This window comes from Apteryx mantelli, chromosome Z, assembly GCF_036417845.1.
Source record: "Apteryx mantelli isolate bAptMan1 chromosome Z, bAptMan1.hap1, whole genome shotgun sequence".
Classification (NCBI taxonomy): Eukaryota; Metazoa; Chordata; class Aves; order Apterygiformes; family Apterygidae; genus Apteryx; species Apteryx mantelli.
The window spans coordinates 58,849,031-58,869,190 of NC_090020.1; the positions used below are offsets into that span (position 1 = coordinate 58,849,031).

The 20,160-nt window shown below is 41.0% G+C and overlaps 1 protein-coding gene across 4 annotated transcripts in view; it reads left to right on the forward strand.

The window, feature by feature from the left end:
- Positions 1-20,160, forward strand: part of TNPO1 (transportin 1) — an 88,134-nt gene that overhangs the window by 15,506 nt on the left and 52,468 nt on the right. For 3 of the 4 annotated variants that reach the window (XM_067316371.1, XM_067316373.1, XM_067316374.1), the window contains exons 2-3: positions 2,507-2,620; positions 6,433-6,508. In XM_067316371.1, the coding sequence (XP_067172472.1) occupies positions 2,507-2,620; positions 6,433-6,508 (190 nt within the window). Of the gene's footprint in view, positions 1-2,121; positions 2,308-2,506; positions 2,621-6,432; positions 6,509-20,160 lie in introns of all 4 variants that reach the window. The other variant, XM_067316372.1, reaches the window with a different exon arrangement.

Below are 20,160 nucleotides of genomic sequence, written 5' to 3' on the forward strand. Positions count from 1 at the left end.
TTCGGTACACTTTGAGCAGTTCCTAATGGCAAAGGATACTGTGTGGAATCTAAGGAGGAACCAGCCCTGGAGGAGGATTGAAAGAAGCTTTTAGATATCCCCACTAATTGTACAGGCCCCCATTCCTACTCTACTTTGTAGGCCTCTGTCTCTCTTTTCCAGCGCAGTAGGATCTTACGGGGATTTAGTTCTGGTCATGTTCATGGAAAGGAAACGTGTATCAGTTTTCCTTACTTACAGATCCATGGCCTGCTTCTCTTCCTGCCTTTTCCTGTTCTGTCCCTCAGCCTTCCTTTCTGGTCTCCTCCCTTGTTTCCCATATCTAAATATAACTTTGGTCTAGTGCACTTTCCAACTTGGTTTCCTAATAAAGTTAAGCAGATGTAATCCTTTGTGTCATAACTTTTGAATAGTAACTTTTGATGTTCTGAATAATTTTCAACCAGATTTGATAGTGGGTTTGAAGTCTCAAAGATACTAGAGTTTCTAAAAGCTTCAGGTAACGCAGCAGTCGGAGGAATGAGATATAAATGAGCAGTTCTTAGATCTGCCTGGTCTCATGTCTCCTCTGCTCCAGCTGTGTAGGTGTCACTGTGGAGAGCTCTCCTGCCCATATGTTGTGAGCCATGAACATAAATTTTAATGGCCCGGGTTTGGCTAACCCAGATCTTTTGCTTGACACCATTCTGCACTAGAAGAGAAACTAATGGAAATTACCACTCTTCATGAAAGTCTGCATAGCCTTAGTGCCAGTCCTTTCCTAGTAACTGGTAGCAAGCCTTCACCCTCCCATCTTACTGAGTCCTACTAGTAGGCATTTTGCTACTGTATGCTCTCAAGAGGTAAGATACTTTTGCAGTCTCTCTTCCAAACACCCAGTGATAACTATGGCAATTGCTTGAACAGAAGAGATTAAGAAAAGTGCCCTGTTTTTTTTTTTTAACCTATTTCTATTCTATTCCCTGCTCTGCTGCATACTTCACTGCTATTTAGCTGTTTCCTGCTTCTTATTCCAGTGTACGTGCTTTCCTGATTCATCAGGTACTCTTTTTCACTGTCCTCATTATCCAGATGTGTAGATATTATAAATATACTGTTTGTCTTCCTAGTTACCTACTACCCTGTGACACTTGCCTTGCTGTTTGCTGGAGACTATGCTATGCATACTAGTTTTGGCTCCTTCCACAATAGTGGTGGCCCACAGTAATGAAGGGAAGGCTGGCTCAGGACACTTCTTAGCAGCTAAAACTGGACAACGGACTGTAACTTAAATGCTTATCTGATTGAAAGTGGTGGGGAGGTGAGACTAAGAGCCCTGTAGCAAATAACCTGGGGCCAAGTTTGGGAATCACTAATGTTCCTTGTCCAAGATGCCTCTGAAGAGCTGGGACTGTGATGTGCTACACGTGTGGCATTCGTGCCCAGCACTGGGCTGTGGGAGAGGAAGTGGAAAGTGGGACTAGTTTCCTGTTAGACAAGTGGGATGCTTACACACACAATGACTAAAAATAAGAATGTAAAACTAAGGGATTACTGTTTTTCATTTTCATATTTTAGAACAGTTTCAAGCAGTGTGTGTTCTTATTTTGTCCATTAACATACGTATAATTATATATAAAATAGCTATATACATAAATACATACAGCTATCTATCTATCTATCTCTATATAGCTATTTTTGACCTGAGATCTCCTCAGATATATTTTTGATACTAAGTAAATGTAACAGGTATTCAAAGCAGGGTTTTTTTTGAGCTTTTCCGCCCTTCTTGTGTAGCTGGTACTATTCCCACATTTTATGTGGAGCTGAGAAATCCTGAAAAGGCAGCTGACGTAGAAGTTCGGCAGCGGACAGAGGTGCCGCGTTCCTAGCTCCTGGGCCTGCTTTAGGGGTCGCCGCTTCCCCGCCGGGCTCGGGGCGCGCGGCCGCAGCCGGCGCTGCGGGGCGGGCCGTGCGCGGGGGCGGGCGGGCCGCGCAGCGCAGCGCAGCGCAGCGCAGCGCCGCGGGCTGTGCGCGGGGCCGGCGCGGCGCTCTGGGCGCGGGCGGCGGGGCCGGGCGGGAGGCGCCCCGCGCCCGCTCCGCGCCGCCGCTGAACGGGGGGGCGTCTTGTGTCGCCTGCAGGCTCCTGACGCTGAGGGACGCACGAGGCAGCGGCCGGCGGCGGCGGGGCCGAGGCGGCCCGGGTGGGCGGAGGCGCGCCTGGCGCTAGGACCCAGGAGGACGCGACGCGGCTCTTAGGCCAGATTGCAAATTCGCAGTGACTCAGTCTGCTCGGCGCGGCGCACAGCGGGCGGCGGCGGGGAGCAGGTCGGTGCCGTTCGCCCGGCGGCGGGGGGGCCGGGCCCGGGGCGGTTGCGGGGTGCGCGCGCGGGGGCGAGAGCGGGCCGGGCCGGGCGGCGCGCTGCCCCCTCCCATCCTCCCCCCCTCCCCCCCTCCGGCCGTGCCTTCCCCGGCCTGGGCCTGCCGCGCCGCTCACGGCGGCCGCCTGTTGTCTGGTGTTTTGCAGCGAGCCAAGATGGAGTATGAGTGGAAGCCTGACGAGCAGGGGCTCCAGCAGATCCTGCAGCTGCTCAAGGAGTCCCAGTCCCCGGACACCACCACGCAGAGAGCCGTGCAACAAGTATCCTTGGCCGAGGCCTGCGCCGCGCGGGGCGGGCAGAGCGGGGCCGCCGCGGCCGGGCCGGGGCCCGGGCGGGCGCCGGGGGAGGGGGCGGCTGGGGCAGCGCGGCCTCCGCAGGGCGGCGGCGCGGCCGGGCCTGCCGCGGGGCCGCCGCGGCGCGAGGCCGAGCCGCCGCCGGAGCGGAGCGGAGCGGGGCCGGGCCGCCGTGGCGCGGGGTTTGAACGGCGGCGGCAGCCTGCGGGCCGCAGGGTCGCCTTCCCCCGCTGCCGGCGCGGGCACCTGTTGCGAGCCCGGCGCCAAGGGGAGGCTTTTCTTTTTAAAGCCCTGGCCGTGGCGCGGCTCCTTCGGTGTCTGCCGCCTTACCGGCTTACCCCGCGCTGGGCCGCAGCCAGCGCCCAGCCCCCAGCCGCGGCGGGGCGGCAGCGCGGCCCTCGCCGCCGCGCGATCCCGTCAAGCGGCCGCGCCGGGCCGCGCCGCGGGGCGCCGGCAGCCTGCGGCAGGGCGGAGGCGAGGGGGCGCCGGGCCCGGGCCGCCGGCGCTGATCCGGCCTGGGGGCTCAAGGCGAAAGCCGGAGCTGGCGGGGGAGCGCCCGGTGGCGGCGCCGCTGCCTGCGCCCTGCCGTTGGCCTGCTGGCGCTGACGCTGCCCGGCTTCCTGCGCCCGGGGGCCTGGGCCTCGGGTACCGCTCCTGACGCTGTTGAAAACTGATGGAAGGGGGAAAATCATCTGTACCTGGCTTCTTGTGCTGCTTGCGGTCCGCTTAATATTAGCATTGGGGATTGTTTCACCCCGAGTCTCTTTTAGTTGTGGGAGTGATGAAATGGCAGTGTTGTACGGAACAAAGATTGAGGGAGGAAATTTTTAAATAGGGCTATTAGAAGCATAAAATCTTAAAAAATAGATCTCTTATCTGCCATCTCTTGCTCCTTCAGCTTACCATATTGCTGCTTTGAAATATCTAGGCATCCTTCTGAAATTACATGAAATATGTCAACTTATCGTCTATATATATATATATTTTTTTTTTTTTTTAAGGCATTTGCTTGGAGTTCCTCAGAGAAAGCAACAATTTATTCACGTAGATGAGCACAAATATTTTTTTTAGGTTAAGAGTTTAGCTTGAAGCCAGATTTGCCTGACTTCTGTGCTTTCCTAACAGTTGCAGCCAAACTCAGGAAGACTTCTGCTCTTATTTAAAAGGTGCAGTTAGTTTTCATGTCAGTTGTTCTGTTCTTGCAGCTATGTTTTTGATTTTTAAGATGTTGTTGCTTACTTTGAAAAATCCTGTATAGAAGTAGCTGGCTAAGCAAAGTATTCTGACAATGTAGGGTGAACCCCCCACTTAAGTAGGTGCTCCTGTTTAGTATTTCAAATACAGAAGTGTTTATCAACAGTAGCTTTAATGGGAAATTATATTTAAACCTCCATTTCAGATAACTTAATAGTATCTGGTTTATTTTAAAATAGCAGTGTACATGCAGGATAGGCATTGTGAATGGTGTTTTGAATATGAGTAGGAACTGACTAAACAAAATGCTATTAAGCAGTATCTGAAATGCTTCTTAAATGGCGCTGGTAACTCCCTGCTGTGCAGCAGTACCTGTGTTTTCAAGGAAGTCCTCATGCAAAGTCATCTAATGTTGGCCTGTAAAGTGGTGCATTTTTACTGTTTTATTATAAGTCAGTTTGGGAAAATGTTCTGATACAGCTTGACAAGCAATGTCTTATAATTAAAAAAAAAAAAAAAGGTCTTTTGAGACTGTTTCTACAAACCTTTGTGATGGCTGTTGTATTGCAGGATGCTACTTAGTAGCATGTCCAAGCAGGATGGGGATTGATGGTTTCAAATTTAAAGGACTTTTAATCCATAATTTTATAAGAATATCAGTGTGCTGACTCTTTCATGCTTTTTCTTTGATGCATTTTTGCCACATTCAAGTGCTTGTAACTCAAATATGATAAGGTGGGAAGAACAGGTTAGGCAAAACTCTTTATTACCAAAATTCTGACTCGGTGAGCCTTTCAAATATTTAATATTGAAACTGTTTTTAAAGGTGAGGATATTGAACGTATCTTGGGGGAGGGGGGGAAGGTAAAATGGATGAAGAAGCAGTAAAGAAAGAAAGTGCGGCCTATAACATGTCCTTTGGTTCCTAGAGCAATTAGTGTATTCTAATTAAGTTTCTATTTAATACTGCTCTTCCAGTTCTTTCTGCTTGCTTCCACTGCTGCCTCCCATTTGAGCCATAGCAGGTTCATAGTTATTAGTAATGTCCATCTGACTGCTTTGGTGATTATATTTCTGAAGTTTGGGGGGGGGGGTGGGAATTGAAACTTGCTTCCCTACCTGGCCGTTCCTAAACCAGCTTTTTGACATGGCGCCTTTTACAACTGTCTTCAGATGTATATTGTTTCATTTCTAGGGGTTGTGTAGAGTACTCGGTATTAATTTCACTTGCTACAACCATTCTTCTATTTGCATTTGCTCTCCTGTGTGTTTCACAGCAAAGGAGCTTGGGGCTGTGATAAGTATGCTTTCCTCTTTTATTAAGTGGGGAAGATAGCAGGCTTCTCTGGTAAAGTTACTGTTTGATTCAAGCAACCTACATATCTAAAAATGGAGTTTTGTACGTTTGTGACTGAGACTAAATGAACTGGTTGTTGGTCATTGGAAGGAAGGAGATCCTTTGGAACTGGAAGGGACTTGCATCTGTTTAGCACTTGATGGCCCAGTATTTGGCTAAAGTTTGAATACTTCGAATGCTTAGTGATTCAGCTAAGCAGTCAGTAAAGTAACTGCCTGTGAAGCAAATAGCCTTACTTCTTCTAAAAATTGATTTTACCTAAATAAGTCTTGATTGTTTAAACCTACTAGATTTCATCAGTGTGGCGGTAACTCAAAGATGACACTGCATGCTTATGACTTAAAATGTTATTGCTGAACAGAAGAATACCAATTAATACCAGAGTGTGAAAGCACGATTTAAGGAGAATGGCAAATCACTGTTCTAGCCAAGCAGTGGCAGAATACTTGCAAATTTGAGCCAGAAGAAATGACAAATTTTATCTAGAAAAACAACTATATACCTTTATAGCTGTTCAGAAATGTAAGTCTTCCTGCAGTCTCTGCAGGGACATAGCAAAGAAGTTGTTATTGCTAGTAAGATGCTCATTCAGAGAGCAGAGAGAAAATGGGCATGTATACAGATACAAAGTTTTAAATTTTCTTTTAAGAGACAGTGGATAAGCATAAACTTTGTGATACAAAGTATCTGGCCATTTACAATTAAATTAATTCTTAAAGCTGAGGCTGCAGCTAGTTAGCATCATAAAGAAGTGTATGTCTAATACTAAGAAAGTGAGTAGCTTATCAAAATCTTAAATACTTGTGTTTTGGTGTTGAAATGCCTCTTTTCTGTATGTGGGGAAGCTGTTCTGTTGGATTACCCCGTTGGTTTCCTTAGGTTTCGACTGAAATCCAAAACAGTACAGAGAACTCGCTTTCTTCTTTTTTTTCTTTTTTTAAGTGCCTTAAAATATTTTTAACAATCTGTTAATGTCCATATCCATGGATTTTTTTTTTTTTTTTTCCAGATTTCAGCATAACTGAAAGGGGTTTTTTGTTCATGTAGTTTTAATACACAAACAAACTATTTTCACATAGTTCTTATGCTGTATATTGTGGGCTTATAGTCACAGCTATTTGAAATGACACTGTAAAAGTATATAACTCCATTTAATAGTCATTATATCCAGAAAGCTCTTTGTGCTGTATGTGAGAATGCAATTTTCCTTAACAGTTTTTCTCTCCAGAAACTAGAACAACTCAATCAGTATCCAGATTTTAACAACTACCTGATTTTTGTTCTTACAAAGTTAAAGTCTGAAGGTAAGTTCTTGAGGTATTGACTTTTTTTTATTCTAGATACTTTTCTTTTGACTTTGAACTGAGTTTCCTTAGTTTGAAAGAAATAGGGAGCTGATTCCTACAGTCATCCTCCAAATCCTACAATCTCCATAGAACCCTGTTTATTCTCTCAGATATCTTTCTGGTAAAAGATCTGGTAACTTACTGTTATCAATAAGTTGTTTTAAGATGTTGGAATAGGTTCCATTCTAAATTTCCTGTATAATCTTCCCAGAAAGGTGAGAGCATCACACTTGCATTGGACTGTAGTTAAATTGTGGAGTAGCTTTGCACTTCAGGTGAATGATGATGTAAGGTAACAAATAAGCTTCTAATTATGTATGTACACATGGTAAAACTTGCTGCTCAATCCAGTTATGATCATGATCTCACTAGTGCTCTTGACATGTTGTTTATCAGCCTGTTAAATATTTTGCAGATCACATATGGGAGTGGTCTGAAGATGCTGTCTGTCAAAATCTTAATTCTGAAGTCTTAATTCTAGTAAAATACAGTTGGAGCTCCACTGTCTCCTTCTGTTGGCTTATTCTTATGAACATTAGCTCAGGCAGTGTGGCACACTGTGTGCCTTTTACCAGTTGGTAAATTTGGACAGTTCCTTAGTAATGATCAGGGTTTGTAAAAGGATGGTTCCCCCCTTCCCACCCCAGTGTAGTACAGCTACTGATTTGTGAAGTCTTTGCCAATGATAGAGATTTGTTTTAGGATCTGTTCTAGCACCTCTTTGGCTTTTTAACGTTTGTCAATACGTTGGATTGTTTTTTGTTTTGTTTTTTTCCCTCGGTGCCATGCTAACACTGTTTTTTCTGCCTCCTAGTGCTTCTCCTCTGAGTTTTCAAGTGTTCTTTTTTCTCTTTGAGTTAGATTTGACTTACGTGTGGCCCTGTAACGTTCAAAGCATCACTAACAACACTTCTGTTTGAACTAGTGTTTTGGTTCTTGCTGTTAGCTTATTTTGGGAGGAAGGGAAGAGAGAGAAGGAGGAAAGTATATTTTCATTTTTGAAGGCTGGAGTATATCCCATTGTTTTGGGGTATTCTACATAGGAAGTCTCTTGATAATCTTTAAGGCCTTGGGGACATATCTCAAGTTTGAGAGAAAGCCTTCAAAAAGTGAATCAGCCAAGATTTTTGAGCAAAATGCCAGCATAGATCTAAATTATCCAATACCTGCTTCCTAAGTGTGCTGTCACGCTTTAATTGTTCACATGCTTTATACTGTTGACAGCAAAAATAAAACTTGGAGTAAGTCTGGTAGTGGGATCTGGAGTTTGTACAAAGGATATGGTGAGAAGGTTGCTCCACAGCTTTTTTCCTCGACATTTTTTAATACTGGCTTGCTTGCTAATTTCATCTTCTTCATTCCATTCTCCGCTTGATGTTCTAGGTATGTGTAAGAATCACTTTCCAACAGATCTTCAGATTATCCCATAGCCTTTTTTTTTCTTCTTAATGGTTATGTACACCAATTTGGGATGGAATTAAGGGTAAGAGAAATTAACGGTTACAAAATAGTTGTTTTAGAGCTGTTATATCTGGAAAAAAAAACTTTAAATTTTGGGGGGCTAGGGATCTAGGAAGTTAATTTGTAAAAGTAGGTATCTGGTATCTGTCTGTACTGATATCTCTTACTGGTACGTGAGGTAGGTCACTTGTGTGACTGCTGAGAAGCAGTTGTTGCTTCAGAGAAGCTCTTGTCCTGCATCAGCGAAATGTTTGCACAGTTATAACCTTTTGTCCAAGGCAGCTGTTCTTACCTTTCCAGTTTAGGAAACTTTCAGAATATTGAAGGTGCCAGAGTCAAGTCCAGTGTTGGTCCTTTTCATAGTACTTGCCAAGATCCGAGTATCCTGTTACCTTGCTTGGGCAGGACTAATGAGGGATGCCTGAGGGCTGTTGGTTGGTCAATCATCCCTCATTAGTCCTACCCAGGCAAGGCAAGGAGACCTTTGGAACTGCCATTCACTAGCTTCTGTACTCTTGCATCCCCTTTTGGACCAGCAGGAAAAAATGTGATGAACTCATCAGATAGATAACTGTCTTCAGTGCAACTGGGAAAGTACTCTTTCCTTCCTACTCCTGAAGAAGGTTGTGTTAACAGTCTGTCCCACAGCCTTGCCAAGGTTGTTGGCTAGGGGAAAGAATTAATGTGCACCTTGAAGCACCTACACGTTAGAGCCAAGCTAAGAGACTTAACGTTCATACTGTTGGAAGTTCATGTCAAAAGACATGAATGAAGAGAAATGGGAAGACAGCTTATTCAAAAGAAATGAAGGTATTTTGATAGCTGCTGCATGAGCAAGAGAGCTCAGTTTGATACCAGGTGGGACTAACTTAGATTCAGCTTTTGCAACTGTTGCAACTGCTGCTGAGATACCTGTGCTTAAAGATACACTTAGGTGACAGCTCCTGAATGTGGGCATTCTGTAATGTTTAATAAAACATGTCTTAAATACCCTTGCTTTACTGTGACAAAGGTTGTACCAGATTATCTTTGACCTGAATCTTAGGCCTCTTCTACCTCTGCAAGCAAATAACTTTGCCTGTGAAGTTAGCTGTTGCACTGAGGCCTGTCTGTAAGATGCATAGGTAGATCTTGTGCCTAGTTTGGGGAGGTGTTTAGTTCTAGCATCAGAAAAATTTCTTTTTCAGTTGGAAAAAATGTAGCTCCCTGCCCCATAATAGCTTCTTCAGGCTCCTGTATCTAGATGCTTATTGCTTGCTGGTTTTAAGTCTACGGTTATGCTACCACGTGTGTGTTTGTTTATGTAAGTTTCTGTGGGCCTTGTTAAGCCGTCAAAGGCTTGGATCTTCCTGGAAACATATGTTGCCTTGCTACCTTTTCATTAGTGGAAATATATGGCCAAGTTTACAGATATGGCATATGCATACCATGTATGCTCTAAGTACTTCTGTATTTTTTACTACTGTGCATCTGTAAAGATAGCACTGCAAATCTGGACAAACCTCAACATTACAAATATCTCAGAATATAAAAAATATTGATGAAACGGCATGCAGTCCTGGAAGTCAGACAGTAGGCAAACTGATGGACTTAAATATGATCCCAGCTCATTAGAGGTTGAGGTGTGGGTCTCTACAAGGTGCTTACCAAGATGCATGGTGCTTGGCAACCTTCTTTCATTGGGAGAAGTGGAGTCCGGATTAGCTGGAAAATGTCTGAGTGAAAGAAGTTTGGTTTTACTAATTTATCTGTAAATGAAAATATCATTCAGATACTCTGTTACTGTAGCTGTCCCTTCTTGGATTGGCAGGTATAAAACCAGGCAGATAATATAGTTGTATTGAGTTGCAGTGTTGGGGGCTTGTTTGTTTGTTTGTTTCCTCTAATATCTTCTGAGCTGAGCTCAGGATCCTCTAGGCCTCCCTGCGGTTAATTGGTTATTTTCTGGAGTGCATGCATGTAACTGCTGTTCCTTATATCATTTTCTTTTACATGTGGTTGACTGAAACAGAAGCAGTCCAATGTTGTAAGGGAGTATTATCTTTGTTTCTATTGCTTCTTTCTCCATATGCTTGAAGCAACCTTCTTTATTCCAAGTCATGCATCTAAATCCTCTTTTCCATGTTCTATTTTCCGTACTTAAGTCTGTTCCCTTGAATGAAAAGATGAGAAAGCATTGTTTTAATTTCAGCCATCTTTCTGTTTTGTGTGGGACAGTTCTAGCCTCTAGCTAAGGGACGTTGAGACAGTCATTCCAGACATCTGATGCATGAGGCAGGTCAGAGGTAGGACTTCCAGGTATCAGAAAACTGATAGTTCATGCTCTAAGCCTTGCTTGGTTTATACCTTCTGTAAATGAATGTTCTTAAGATTTCTGGGATTTTTTTCCTCTAAAAAATAAAAATTGCTTCCTTCTTAATTTCATCTTCCTGTCCTTTTGCAGGACAATTCTGTCAATTCCCTATGAGTGTTTTGTTTTTTAACCTGAAATTATACCTTGCTTTATTTTGCACAGCATCCTGAGCTTTATGAATGCAAGATGGATCAGGCTTACGCTAAATTATCAAAAGTTGATAGCTGTTCTCATTCACTAAGAATGCGCTTTAATTTTTAGTAATTCAGCTTGACAGTTAGGGAGTATTGGGTGTGGTGACTGTCATAATTGTGCCATAATGTTTTGTTTTGTGAGGTGGCATCAGCATACGCTGAGATAACACTGCCTGTTTTCATCAGCAAAGACTACTGTGTTGTCTCCTGGTAGCATTTCTCTAATTAACTTTAAGGAGAAACTAAATTGAGAATTTATATTATCTGTAGACTACTCACGTTATGTTTATGCCTGTATCCATTCCTGAGTGAGATCTTCACACCTGTGAGAGAGCAGAAAAAGAAGCTGTCTGTATATGGCTTCAGAATTAATGTGGCATTCTGTTTGGCATTCATTTGACCTAATGCAGCCTTCATGTTGGTGGATGGTTCTATATAAAAATTGCAAGAACATAAGTGATACTGAAGCTTACTACTTGTTAGATAAGGTATGAGATGCTTAGCACCTCTTTATATAGTGAGGAAAGAACACAACTACTGATAACGAGATCTGTTCTAGTTAAGATGCAGACCGTCCATCCTCCTTCCCAAAATGTCTATTTCCTCTCTCAGATCTACATTTTATCTTGCTTAGACAAGAGATAGAGGTCGTTGTTAGTTTGCTTGTGGTTTCTGTAAAGCTCCGAGTTTGGTTCCTTCTCCTCTGTCCTTTAGAAGTGCTGCTGGGCTGTTGCTTGGTCCTAGGTGAATGGGAACGTACGTTTGAGACAAATGCATGATGGTCCTGATAACTATAGCTGTCTGCTAGCCCACATAGCCATCTACACTGTTTCAGCTATATAAACTCTTTGTGATTCTGATTTTGGATCATGTTTTAGTAATTGACTCTTTACCCCATCTTAACGTGGGAACTCTAGTCATAGGTCTGAGTGTTATCTTAGTAGATAGATCATATCCTAGTGTTTAAAATAATCTTTGAGATGAACTTTTAGCCTAAAAGTGAATGAGCTGAGAAGGCTGCTTGAGTACAGTCTTTATGACAGCCTTTAAGGATGGTCTTTTAAATTTATTTTCAAAATGATTTGGATTTTTATGAATCAGTTGAAGCCTTTCTGCAACTCTTGATCTTGTTCGTGTGATGACTTAATCATTCAGAGTGCCTTTCTTTGACATGGAATATTACTATGAAGAAAGGCACTTTTTTTCCCCCCATAAAAGTTACCACAGGTGGTGATTTATTTTCTCAGTGATATGCCATTAACAATTCATCTAGCTCTGTGAGCAGAATTTGAAATGGTTTTTTATAAACTATTACTAGGATTGAAAGTGGTGCTGTGGATTTGATGAGATTGTTTTCTGATGAACACTGGAATTTGAATTTGAACTGTTATCTGGACAACGCTTTTCATAAGCCTGTTCTATTATGGCCTTTCTCAGTATGTTGGTGTTAAAAGATCCTTGAAGCTGAGCAAGAAAGACCATTGTGTGAGGTCAGGTGTTGACTACCCGGCTTCCACTTTCTCAGAGGTGTTTTTGATGAGCAGGCCTAGTCCAGAAGAGTGGTTCAGCAGCTCCTGCCTCCCCAAACATATTGTCATCCAGAAGTATACCATTATTAAATAGACTAAAATAACTGCCAAGGAGTGAATCAGATTGATCTTAATTCTGAATTGTAATCCAAGCAGACTAATCTGTTCTTACATTTTGAAATGCTGCATAACACATGTAGTGTCCTACTTAAACAACAGCAAAATACTTTTTCCATTAAACTCGGATAAATTAGTAATTACAAAAAGAAGCTAAACACAACTGAGTTTCAGTAATCAATGCATAAAGTAATTGAGGTTCTTAAATATCAAGAGTGAAACCAAATTGAGATATTAATTTTATCTGAGACCACATAAAGATTCCTTGTTTTTCTCTGTATGATGCCTAATCTCTTCCTTTTCCTTCCCTTGTAGGGATATTGTAATGTGGATTTAAGGAAAATGTTTCTCCTAAGTAGTTCTGTGGCATACATGCCATATGCAAGGAGTGACTCTTTAATTTTTTTTTATTATTGTAATAGTCTAGAAACTCTGCTAACTCTTTTAAGAGTCTTGAAAGAAACTTTTGAAGTTACCTAGTGGATCACGTAATGTGATTCAGTGCTTCAGGAATGCTTTCTTGGAACTCCTTATTCTTTGAGCATCCAGAATCAGAGAGGAGTGTGGGGTCTCCATTATTGTCTCTTCCACATCCCTGAAGCCCACACAGGGAAAACACTGGAAAAGAACAGATACAATAAAAAGTTCCTTGACTGTAGTACCTTCTGACTAACCTAGTGCCCTCAGGTGTTTGTTCACGTTGGTTTAGATTTTTCAAAGGTGCTGTTTCCCTCAAATGGCTTGTGGAGCTAAAGAAGAAAAGTTTTCAGGCTTTTCTGATCCTTATTGTTATCAGACTCTTTGATTGTTATTAGCTGTGCCACCTTCTGAGGTTCAGGTAGTCTTGGGTAGGGTCTCTTTTGGCCCCACAATAAATGCATCTGTTTTTTTTTTGTTGTTTTTTTTTTGATGAGTTGGAGGGTGTCTAGATGGTTCTTTGAAGCCTTTCCTTAGTATGTCTCAGAATGTGAATGTAGTTTGCTGCAAGGAGTATTTCTTTGCATGTTTACTTTTAAAAGTCAAACCGTCCTACTCAGTGACGTTTACTTTGTTGCCTTTCTTGTCAAATCTAAATGTATCTAGAAGGCCAGTATCAAACACCCGTGTGGTGTTCCCCTAGAGAAAGGGAAGGCATTGCTGGTGTGATTTCTAAATATGCTTTTACCCACCAAGCACTACTTGATTCAGTACAATTATAAGGTGTTTGAGCCAGGCATTTGTTTCATCGTGTGTTTTAATCCTCTTTTCCTTAGAATGTAACTTTCTGGATAGCTAAAAGAACTGAGCTACTTGGATGAAACTAGTGTTTATCCACTGGCAGAATGTGATATAATGATTATGAGCATAGCTCATTTTTGCCTTATTATTCTTGTGATGATGGCAACTTAAAATGTTAGGCGTAACTTTTTTTTTTAAAGGAAAACTGCTTTGTCTGCTGATTTCAGTTCCTAACTATTAAATCTGTTTTAGAAAGAATCTGTGATTCTGCATGTATTTTAACTAGTGATGTGGATTTAATGCATACAAATGTGGTTAAAATCATGACTAGTATCACTTGTTCATGACGATTTCTGATCCTTTAATGAGAAATTGACTGTCTCGTAAAAGAGATAAAACCAAAGAATAAAGATCCTGCCTGAGCAGTGTCATCTAAGAAGCAAAAGATTATTATTTTCTTCTGTTCTAATGCATAAGAATGCAGATAGAAATACAATACAGACACACCTTCATGAGGGTTTTTTTTTTTTTTAGTTGAAAGAGACCCTACCTTTTCATTTGTTTGTGTCTGATGCTAGACTTTAACCTTAAGTATAGTACTGTGAGCTTAAACTGGTACAGTCTACTATCATGTCAGAAGCAAGACTGAGGATATTTCAAAACATTGAGTGTATCTGAATACATGAATGACCTCAAAAGGTAGTGGCTACTATGAAACTAATCAGTGCTCAACTGACTTGAGAGTCGTGGAAAAAAGTTTAACACGACTGCATAAGTACAGGAATGTCTGTAAGAAACTAAAATAAAGCTGGAAATGTTCTGTTGATGCTGAGTGTTGCATATTTATTGGTTAATAAGTAGCAAGCTTCTGAAGAAAGTATTGTAAATAAAACTGATCTGTGTAGAGTGTGGGAAGGCTGTTGAACTGCTGACCAATAATTAGTTTATTGCTTAATTATGCAAGATTGTGCATTCTAACTAATAATGACTACTGATCAATCCATGTGCAAAAATTTGTACATCTCTGCAAGCTTGCATGAACACAAAGGGTTTAAAGAACTAATCCTCTGGTTTCACTCCTGCTTTCAGCTTCTCTATCATATGCCCACAAACTGGTTGTCTCAGCTCTTTTCCTATCTAATGCCATTTTATGTATCACCTCCTGATCCTGCAATTAAATCAGTGCTGGAATTCCACTTTCAAGAGCAGAAGAATCCTTAATAAGAAATCACAGTGCAGTGTAATGATGGTATGATTCGATGCAATATCCCAGACTATATAATTAACCCTGGATATTGTTGCAGTTTGGGAACATCTGAAAAGTAGTGTCATCTCTCTTTGATCTGTACTTGTGTTTGTGTGGGGTTTTTTTGGTTGTTTTTTTTTTTTTTTTCCAAGTACCTTTGCCCTAAATTAAGTGATAGGGAAATTAAATGACAAGCTTCCTGATGGAAGCTGCTTAGACAGTATTTGGCAATGAATGAATTACGAGTTAGGGTGATTAATCTCTCTGAAGAAGTGACTTTGTTGGATAAATGAAGTTTGGTCACTATCTGAATATACCAAAGGTGACTGTTACATGACAATCCATCTTTTGAAATAGCTGTTGGAACACAAAGATTGATTGGGTGAGTGAAGTGAGGCCTTGTTATCAGATTGGTGAGTGAGTATCAAGAAGCCCAAAATACAGGATGCCCACCAAAATTGGAACTGTGTAGGGTGCCATGGATTGGAAGTTTTGGCTTCTCCTCTTGCTGTCTATGTCATATAGGTATAGCTTAACAGAAAGTTTTGTGTTGTCCCGCATGTATAGGTCTTGCTGTAAAGCTAGGCTTATTTTGGTTCTCTAACTGATACCCTTCCTTGCCAGTAAGGCTTCTTCTCCTGTGCATTGAGGCCTTCATTTGTCCTTATAGAACAATAAACAGCCCAACTCAGAGTTCACCTGCCATAAGCAATGACATGTATGTGCTTTTATTGCATAATTAGTTCATCAAGACAAGGCCCTTTCTCATTTTAATTTACTAAGCCTGTACTCAGTATATTTCCTTTTTACTGGCTGACCAAAAATACAGATTTTTTTCTTTCTATACAACATTACCAGATTTTTTCAATTAGCAATGCTAGATTTTCAGTTGCAGTCTGGCAAATAGCAGAGTAGTGTTTGGGCTCTAGTGGAATTGCTCTTCCTAAATAACTGTGCCTCAATCTGCAGTAAGAAAATAGAGTGCACCTACCTGTTCTTACTCTAATGCTCCTTCATACTTCTTAGAAGTTTAACTTTCTTCTAGTACTTGGCTATACAAGTGTTCTTATGAGGAGCTGAGTGAGTGATCCTTTGCTACTCAGGATACCAGTGAAATTGAGACTATCCATGAAGCTTTGATGTGTGACTCCTGCTGAACTTGATCCTTTTTCAAGTAATTTGAAATCCATCTTCATTCTCTCTATTCAATTTCTACACAAGACTTCCATCAGTCTCCTTTCCTTATGAAGGGAAGGAAATGAGGGGAAACTTAGCATTTAACATCCTGGAACACTTAAAACTCTTGAAGCTTATGGCTTGCCAGACAGAATTACCTTTGGTCAGGTAAATATTTTTACTTGGAGATACTGAAGTAGAATTCTTGCTTGAACAACCAGTGTGTGCAGCTTCTGATGAAGCAGATAACCTCACCAGGAAAGAACAATGCAGACCAGCCCAGTGCTGCAGGGCTAAGCTGTGATGAGAGAGGGTTGCCAGAACTGAGCTGAATGCAGACTGCAGCCATTATTGGTACTTGTGACTCTCTAATGACGTTTTTACACCTGAATATCTTTTGAGAGCAGAAGGCAGAGCTCAGTGGAATCTTTACATGGTTCTGAAGAGTGAGAATTATGTCATTATGGGAGGAGGAGAAAGGACTTTAAAATACTTAGCAAAAATGGGAGTAGTGCTTAGCCAGATGCTAAAGTCTATTATTAGCATCAGATATCTCAACTGTGGGATCAAGATACACTTTTATATGGTTCTTCAGATTGCCTTCAGGAAAGATATTCAGGTCCAGAGCTGGCCAGAATACTTTGTGTACTGTTATAGGTGGTATTGAAAAGTATTTCTTCTTTTCTGGGTACTACTCCATTTGACATTAAAGGAAAGGCATTCTTGCTTGTATGTGACCGGTGTGAGAAGTGGTAACATGCATCCCTTTTTAAGGCTGGATTTGACTTCACGAAAGTGGTGGGCTATCCAGTTGTCCCCCAGCACTACAAGATAACACATTGAAACTGTTCTGGCATCATCCTGATGTCTCACAGCAAGCCTGTTTTCCTAAAATCTAGAATGAGGTGGTGATCTTGCTTCCTAGGAGCCATCACAGCCTACATCAGACAACAGCATCTTGCCTTATGAGTAGGAAACACCATTTTTTCGCTGTTAAGGGTAATAAACACTCTGTAATACCTAGCTGTGTTACATCTTGTCCTCTCAGGTAGGACGCTACTATAACATTGCACCCGTGTCTGCTTCTGTGGACGTTTGACTCATCAGAGTGAGAGACTATACATCGGACTTTCTGTATCCTAGACTTGTTCTTAGGTAGACCTCCAGATGAGCTGCAAAAACCTCATTGCTTTCGTATTTGCAACCTAAGTCACGTGAGCTCTGATAAGAAGGAGCATAGCTGTTTGAGGGCGCATGCTAGTGCTTAAAAGCACTTCAGTAGCCTTAAAATTATTAATGATATCTGTGTAATGTGTTAACTGTTTACCATCCAAACAGACGGTAGGTATGCATCTGTGTGCTCTGTCCATAAACCATCACAATCTGAAACTGCTATTAGGCTGTTGCAACAGAATTGAAAACCTACTGAGGACCAAATGATATTTTTATGATATGGTTTTATTATAGAAATGATGCGGCATGAGAGGGGAATCTTGTATTGATGGACTTAACTGGCACCAAAGATAGTATCAAATGCTAGAGGTCTGCTTCACTTTCCTTCTTTTCCTTGTACTGTATGTTCTTGTCAACTTTCTATACTTCTAGGTTGACTGAAATGGAAGGAGGCAAGACTGTGATCTTTCTGGATGGCTGAAGCATATGGCTGACAGAACTTATCACAGAATCTATGAACACTGAAATGTCTTACTCAGCTCTTAGGCCATCTGCCTGTAATCTCAGTGTTACAGCAAGGACTCCATCAAGACCTATATTACTGTCTCTTGGCAGTGTAGCTGTTAAGTTGCTGAATAGCCTAGATTCCATAAATATCTTTGTGCAGTCATGTATCAGAAGACTTTTTCTCAAACTAAAATTTTGACCATGGTGTAGTTTTAAAAATATCTGAGTATCAGATCCTAGGCTACTACCACAGCTCAAGTGGCTGGTGTGCTTTTAGCACTGAGTCTGTTTCTCAGTGATATCCGCTTGTCACCTCTCAGCATGGTGATAGTTGTTTTTGCTTTTTGTTTTTAATCTCTTCCTCACTTCTTGAATTTTTTCATTTGGCAGAGATTTGACTTCAATATGAATCCCTTGGAATCCTTGTTACAAATCTGGAGGATAAACATTTCCTATGAAGAATAGTCTTTCTGTTCTTATCTTGGCTAAAGGAATGAATTAAAGATGCTTCTTACTGCTGCGTTGCATAGGACAGTCCATAAGAGAAGTAGTTTTGAAGTTTCACCTTAATGTGGCCTTGATTTTTTTTATTTATTTTTTGATCTAAATAAGCTGGCTAATCTGCCCATTTCTGACACAAGAAACTTCCTAGTATCTGTATCTGCTTGGTTACATTGAGGCTGTGGTCTTTTCTTCTGTAATCATAGCTAGGCATTCTAAAGGATGAGTCTTTTTTTCTTAATGCATTGTTTGCTTAATATTTTCTTATTATAGTTTATGACTGATGTAGCTTTCTCTAATCTGCCTTTGGCTGGAACTCTGACTTTGTTCCCTATTAAGATACTGCTGGCTTATAAAGGACAGTAGCTGTTGTATGACACATTCACTGTGGCTTGCGAGGGCTTTGAATCATGTGGGAACTGAAGACCCCCTTGCTTTTTTTTCTGGCCAAGAGTATAAGCACAACTTTGAATCTTACTATTCACTTATGGAGGACTGGATTTCTTGAAGGTGTGTGCACCTGTCGCTGGATTCCACTTACCTAAAGCAGTCAGAGTTCAACTTATTAAAATAGTGTAATGGTAGATGCAGAGACTTTACTTTGAATTCAGAGAGCGTATCGATCAAATCTGAGACTGATCAAGAGTTCAGGTGAGAACATTTTTCTTCAGGTCATGTTCTCCCACTGACCTTTATTAATGATATTTTTGAAACTTTAAACAAAATGACCAAAATACTTGGTTCAGCTCGCCAAGGAATAATACTTGTCACATGTCATAGCCAAGTTTTTTGGTTGAGAAAAGTTTGTCCATTCATCCACTGTTCAATTTTTTGGTTTAAAGTAATAAACCCTTTCTTCCTTCCCTCTCCATGCTCCTAGAAAAGTCATTGGCCCTTGAAATGCAGTGCTGTACAAGTGAAACAACTTTTACATTTTTAGAAATTGATATGTACTTAAAACCTGTAGTGTAGGTAAAGTTACAGAATTGTTTCAAGTGTTTATGCATAGCATGGCTTCCTGGTTTACTGTTTCATTACATAGCTTGCTAATTAAAGTTACTGAATTCTTTGCAAAAGCTATATTCATTTGTAAATCAATACATTTATATTTATAGAGCTTAAATAACGCTTCTTTAGGAAAGCTAAAATATAAACTTAAAGACAAGATTAAAATATACTTGAAGGCTTTCTGATTTTGAAGCTTAAATAAAATCAGTTGATTAAAATGAATTTTAAATTCCAATTAGCCAAACAAAACACCCTCTTTTTCTGGAGAGAGCTGCTTCTGCTCAAACTAGCACAGGTCACATGATAAAATGTCTTAACAGCTGTCAGTCTGAAATTACAGATATACTGAGAGTCCTACTGTTGTGATACAGTAACTTGTTTTAAAATATTCTGGATTTGAAAGTTGTATCTCCTCTTTTGCTTATTCATTTTTGCTGGGGTGTTAGTAATAGTTTTGAAGGTCTAGAATAGATCTGCTTATAAACTCTTAATTTCTGGGGCAAAGGATCTTCACTGAACAACCTTATTCCTCCCCCAAATCAGGGCTGCATATGAAAAAAATTAAGAACATTAGCTAATGTACTAATTAGCGTATGAAGCAAATGCTAGTTAGCTAATTAGTAAGCTGTAATTTTAAATGTTACTGTACTATAAACTAGTCCTTTGCATATAGAACATCCAGAACTGACTTTCAGCATATTTTAGAGGTAATACTAAGTCCCTCATTCACTTCTGTTGAGGAACCAGACATGAGTCTACTCCAGTATAACTGAAAAACCTCTGCTGTGCTTTTTCCCTTCCTCCTCTTGTCTCAGTAATTTAGAGGAAGATACACAGGCAAAAAGAGCTCAGTGAGAACTCAAACAGTGCTTAAACTTAAATTCTTACTCTGTTTATGTCAGTTCTGTTAGGTGGGGTTCTTTTTATTAATGGCTCACATAACACCTGTTAACACTGTTTAAAGCCTTTTTTCTTCTCTAATTATTAATGTAATAGATTAATAGAACAGTTGGTATCTGAAGGAAGTACAATACTTGTTTGTATTTTGTGGAAAAGTTGAACGCTGAATTTCTGGTGGGAGTAGGGGAAGGGGAAGTAACTGCATAGTCCCTACCTCATTTAGGTCT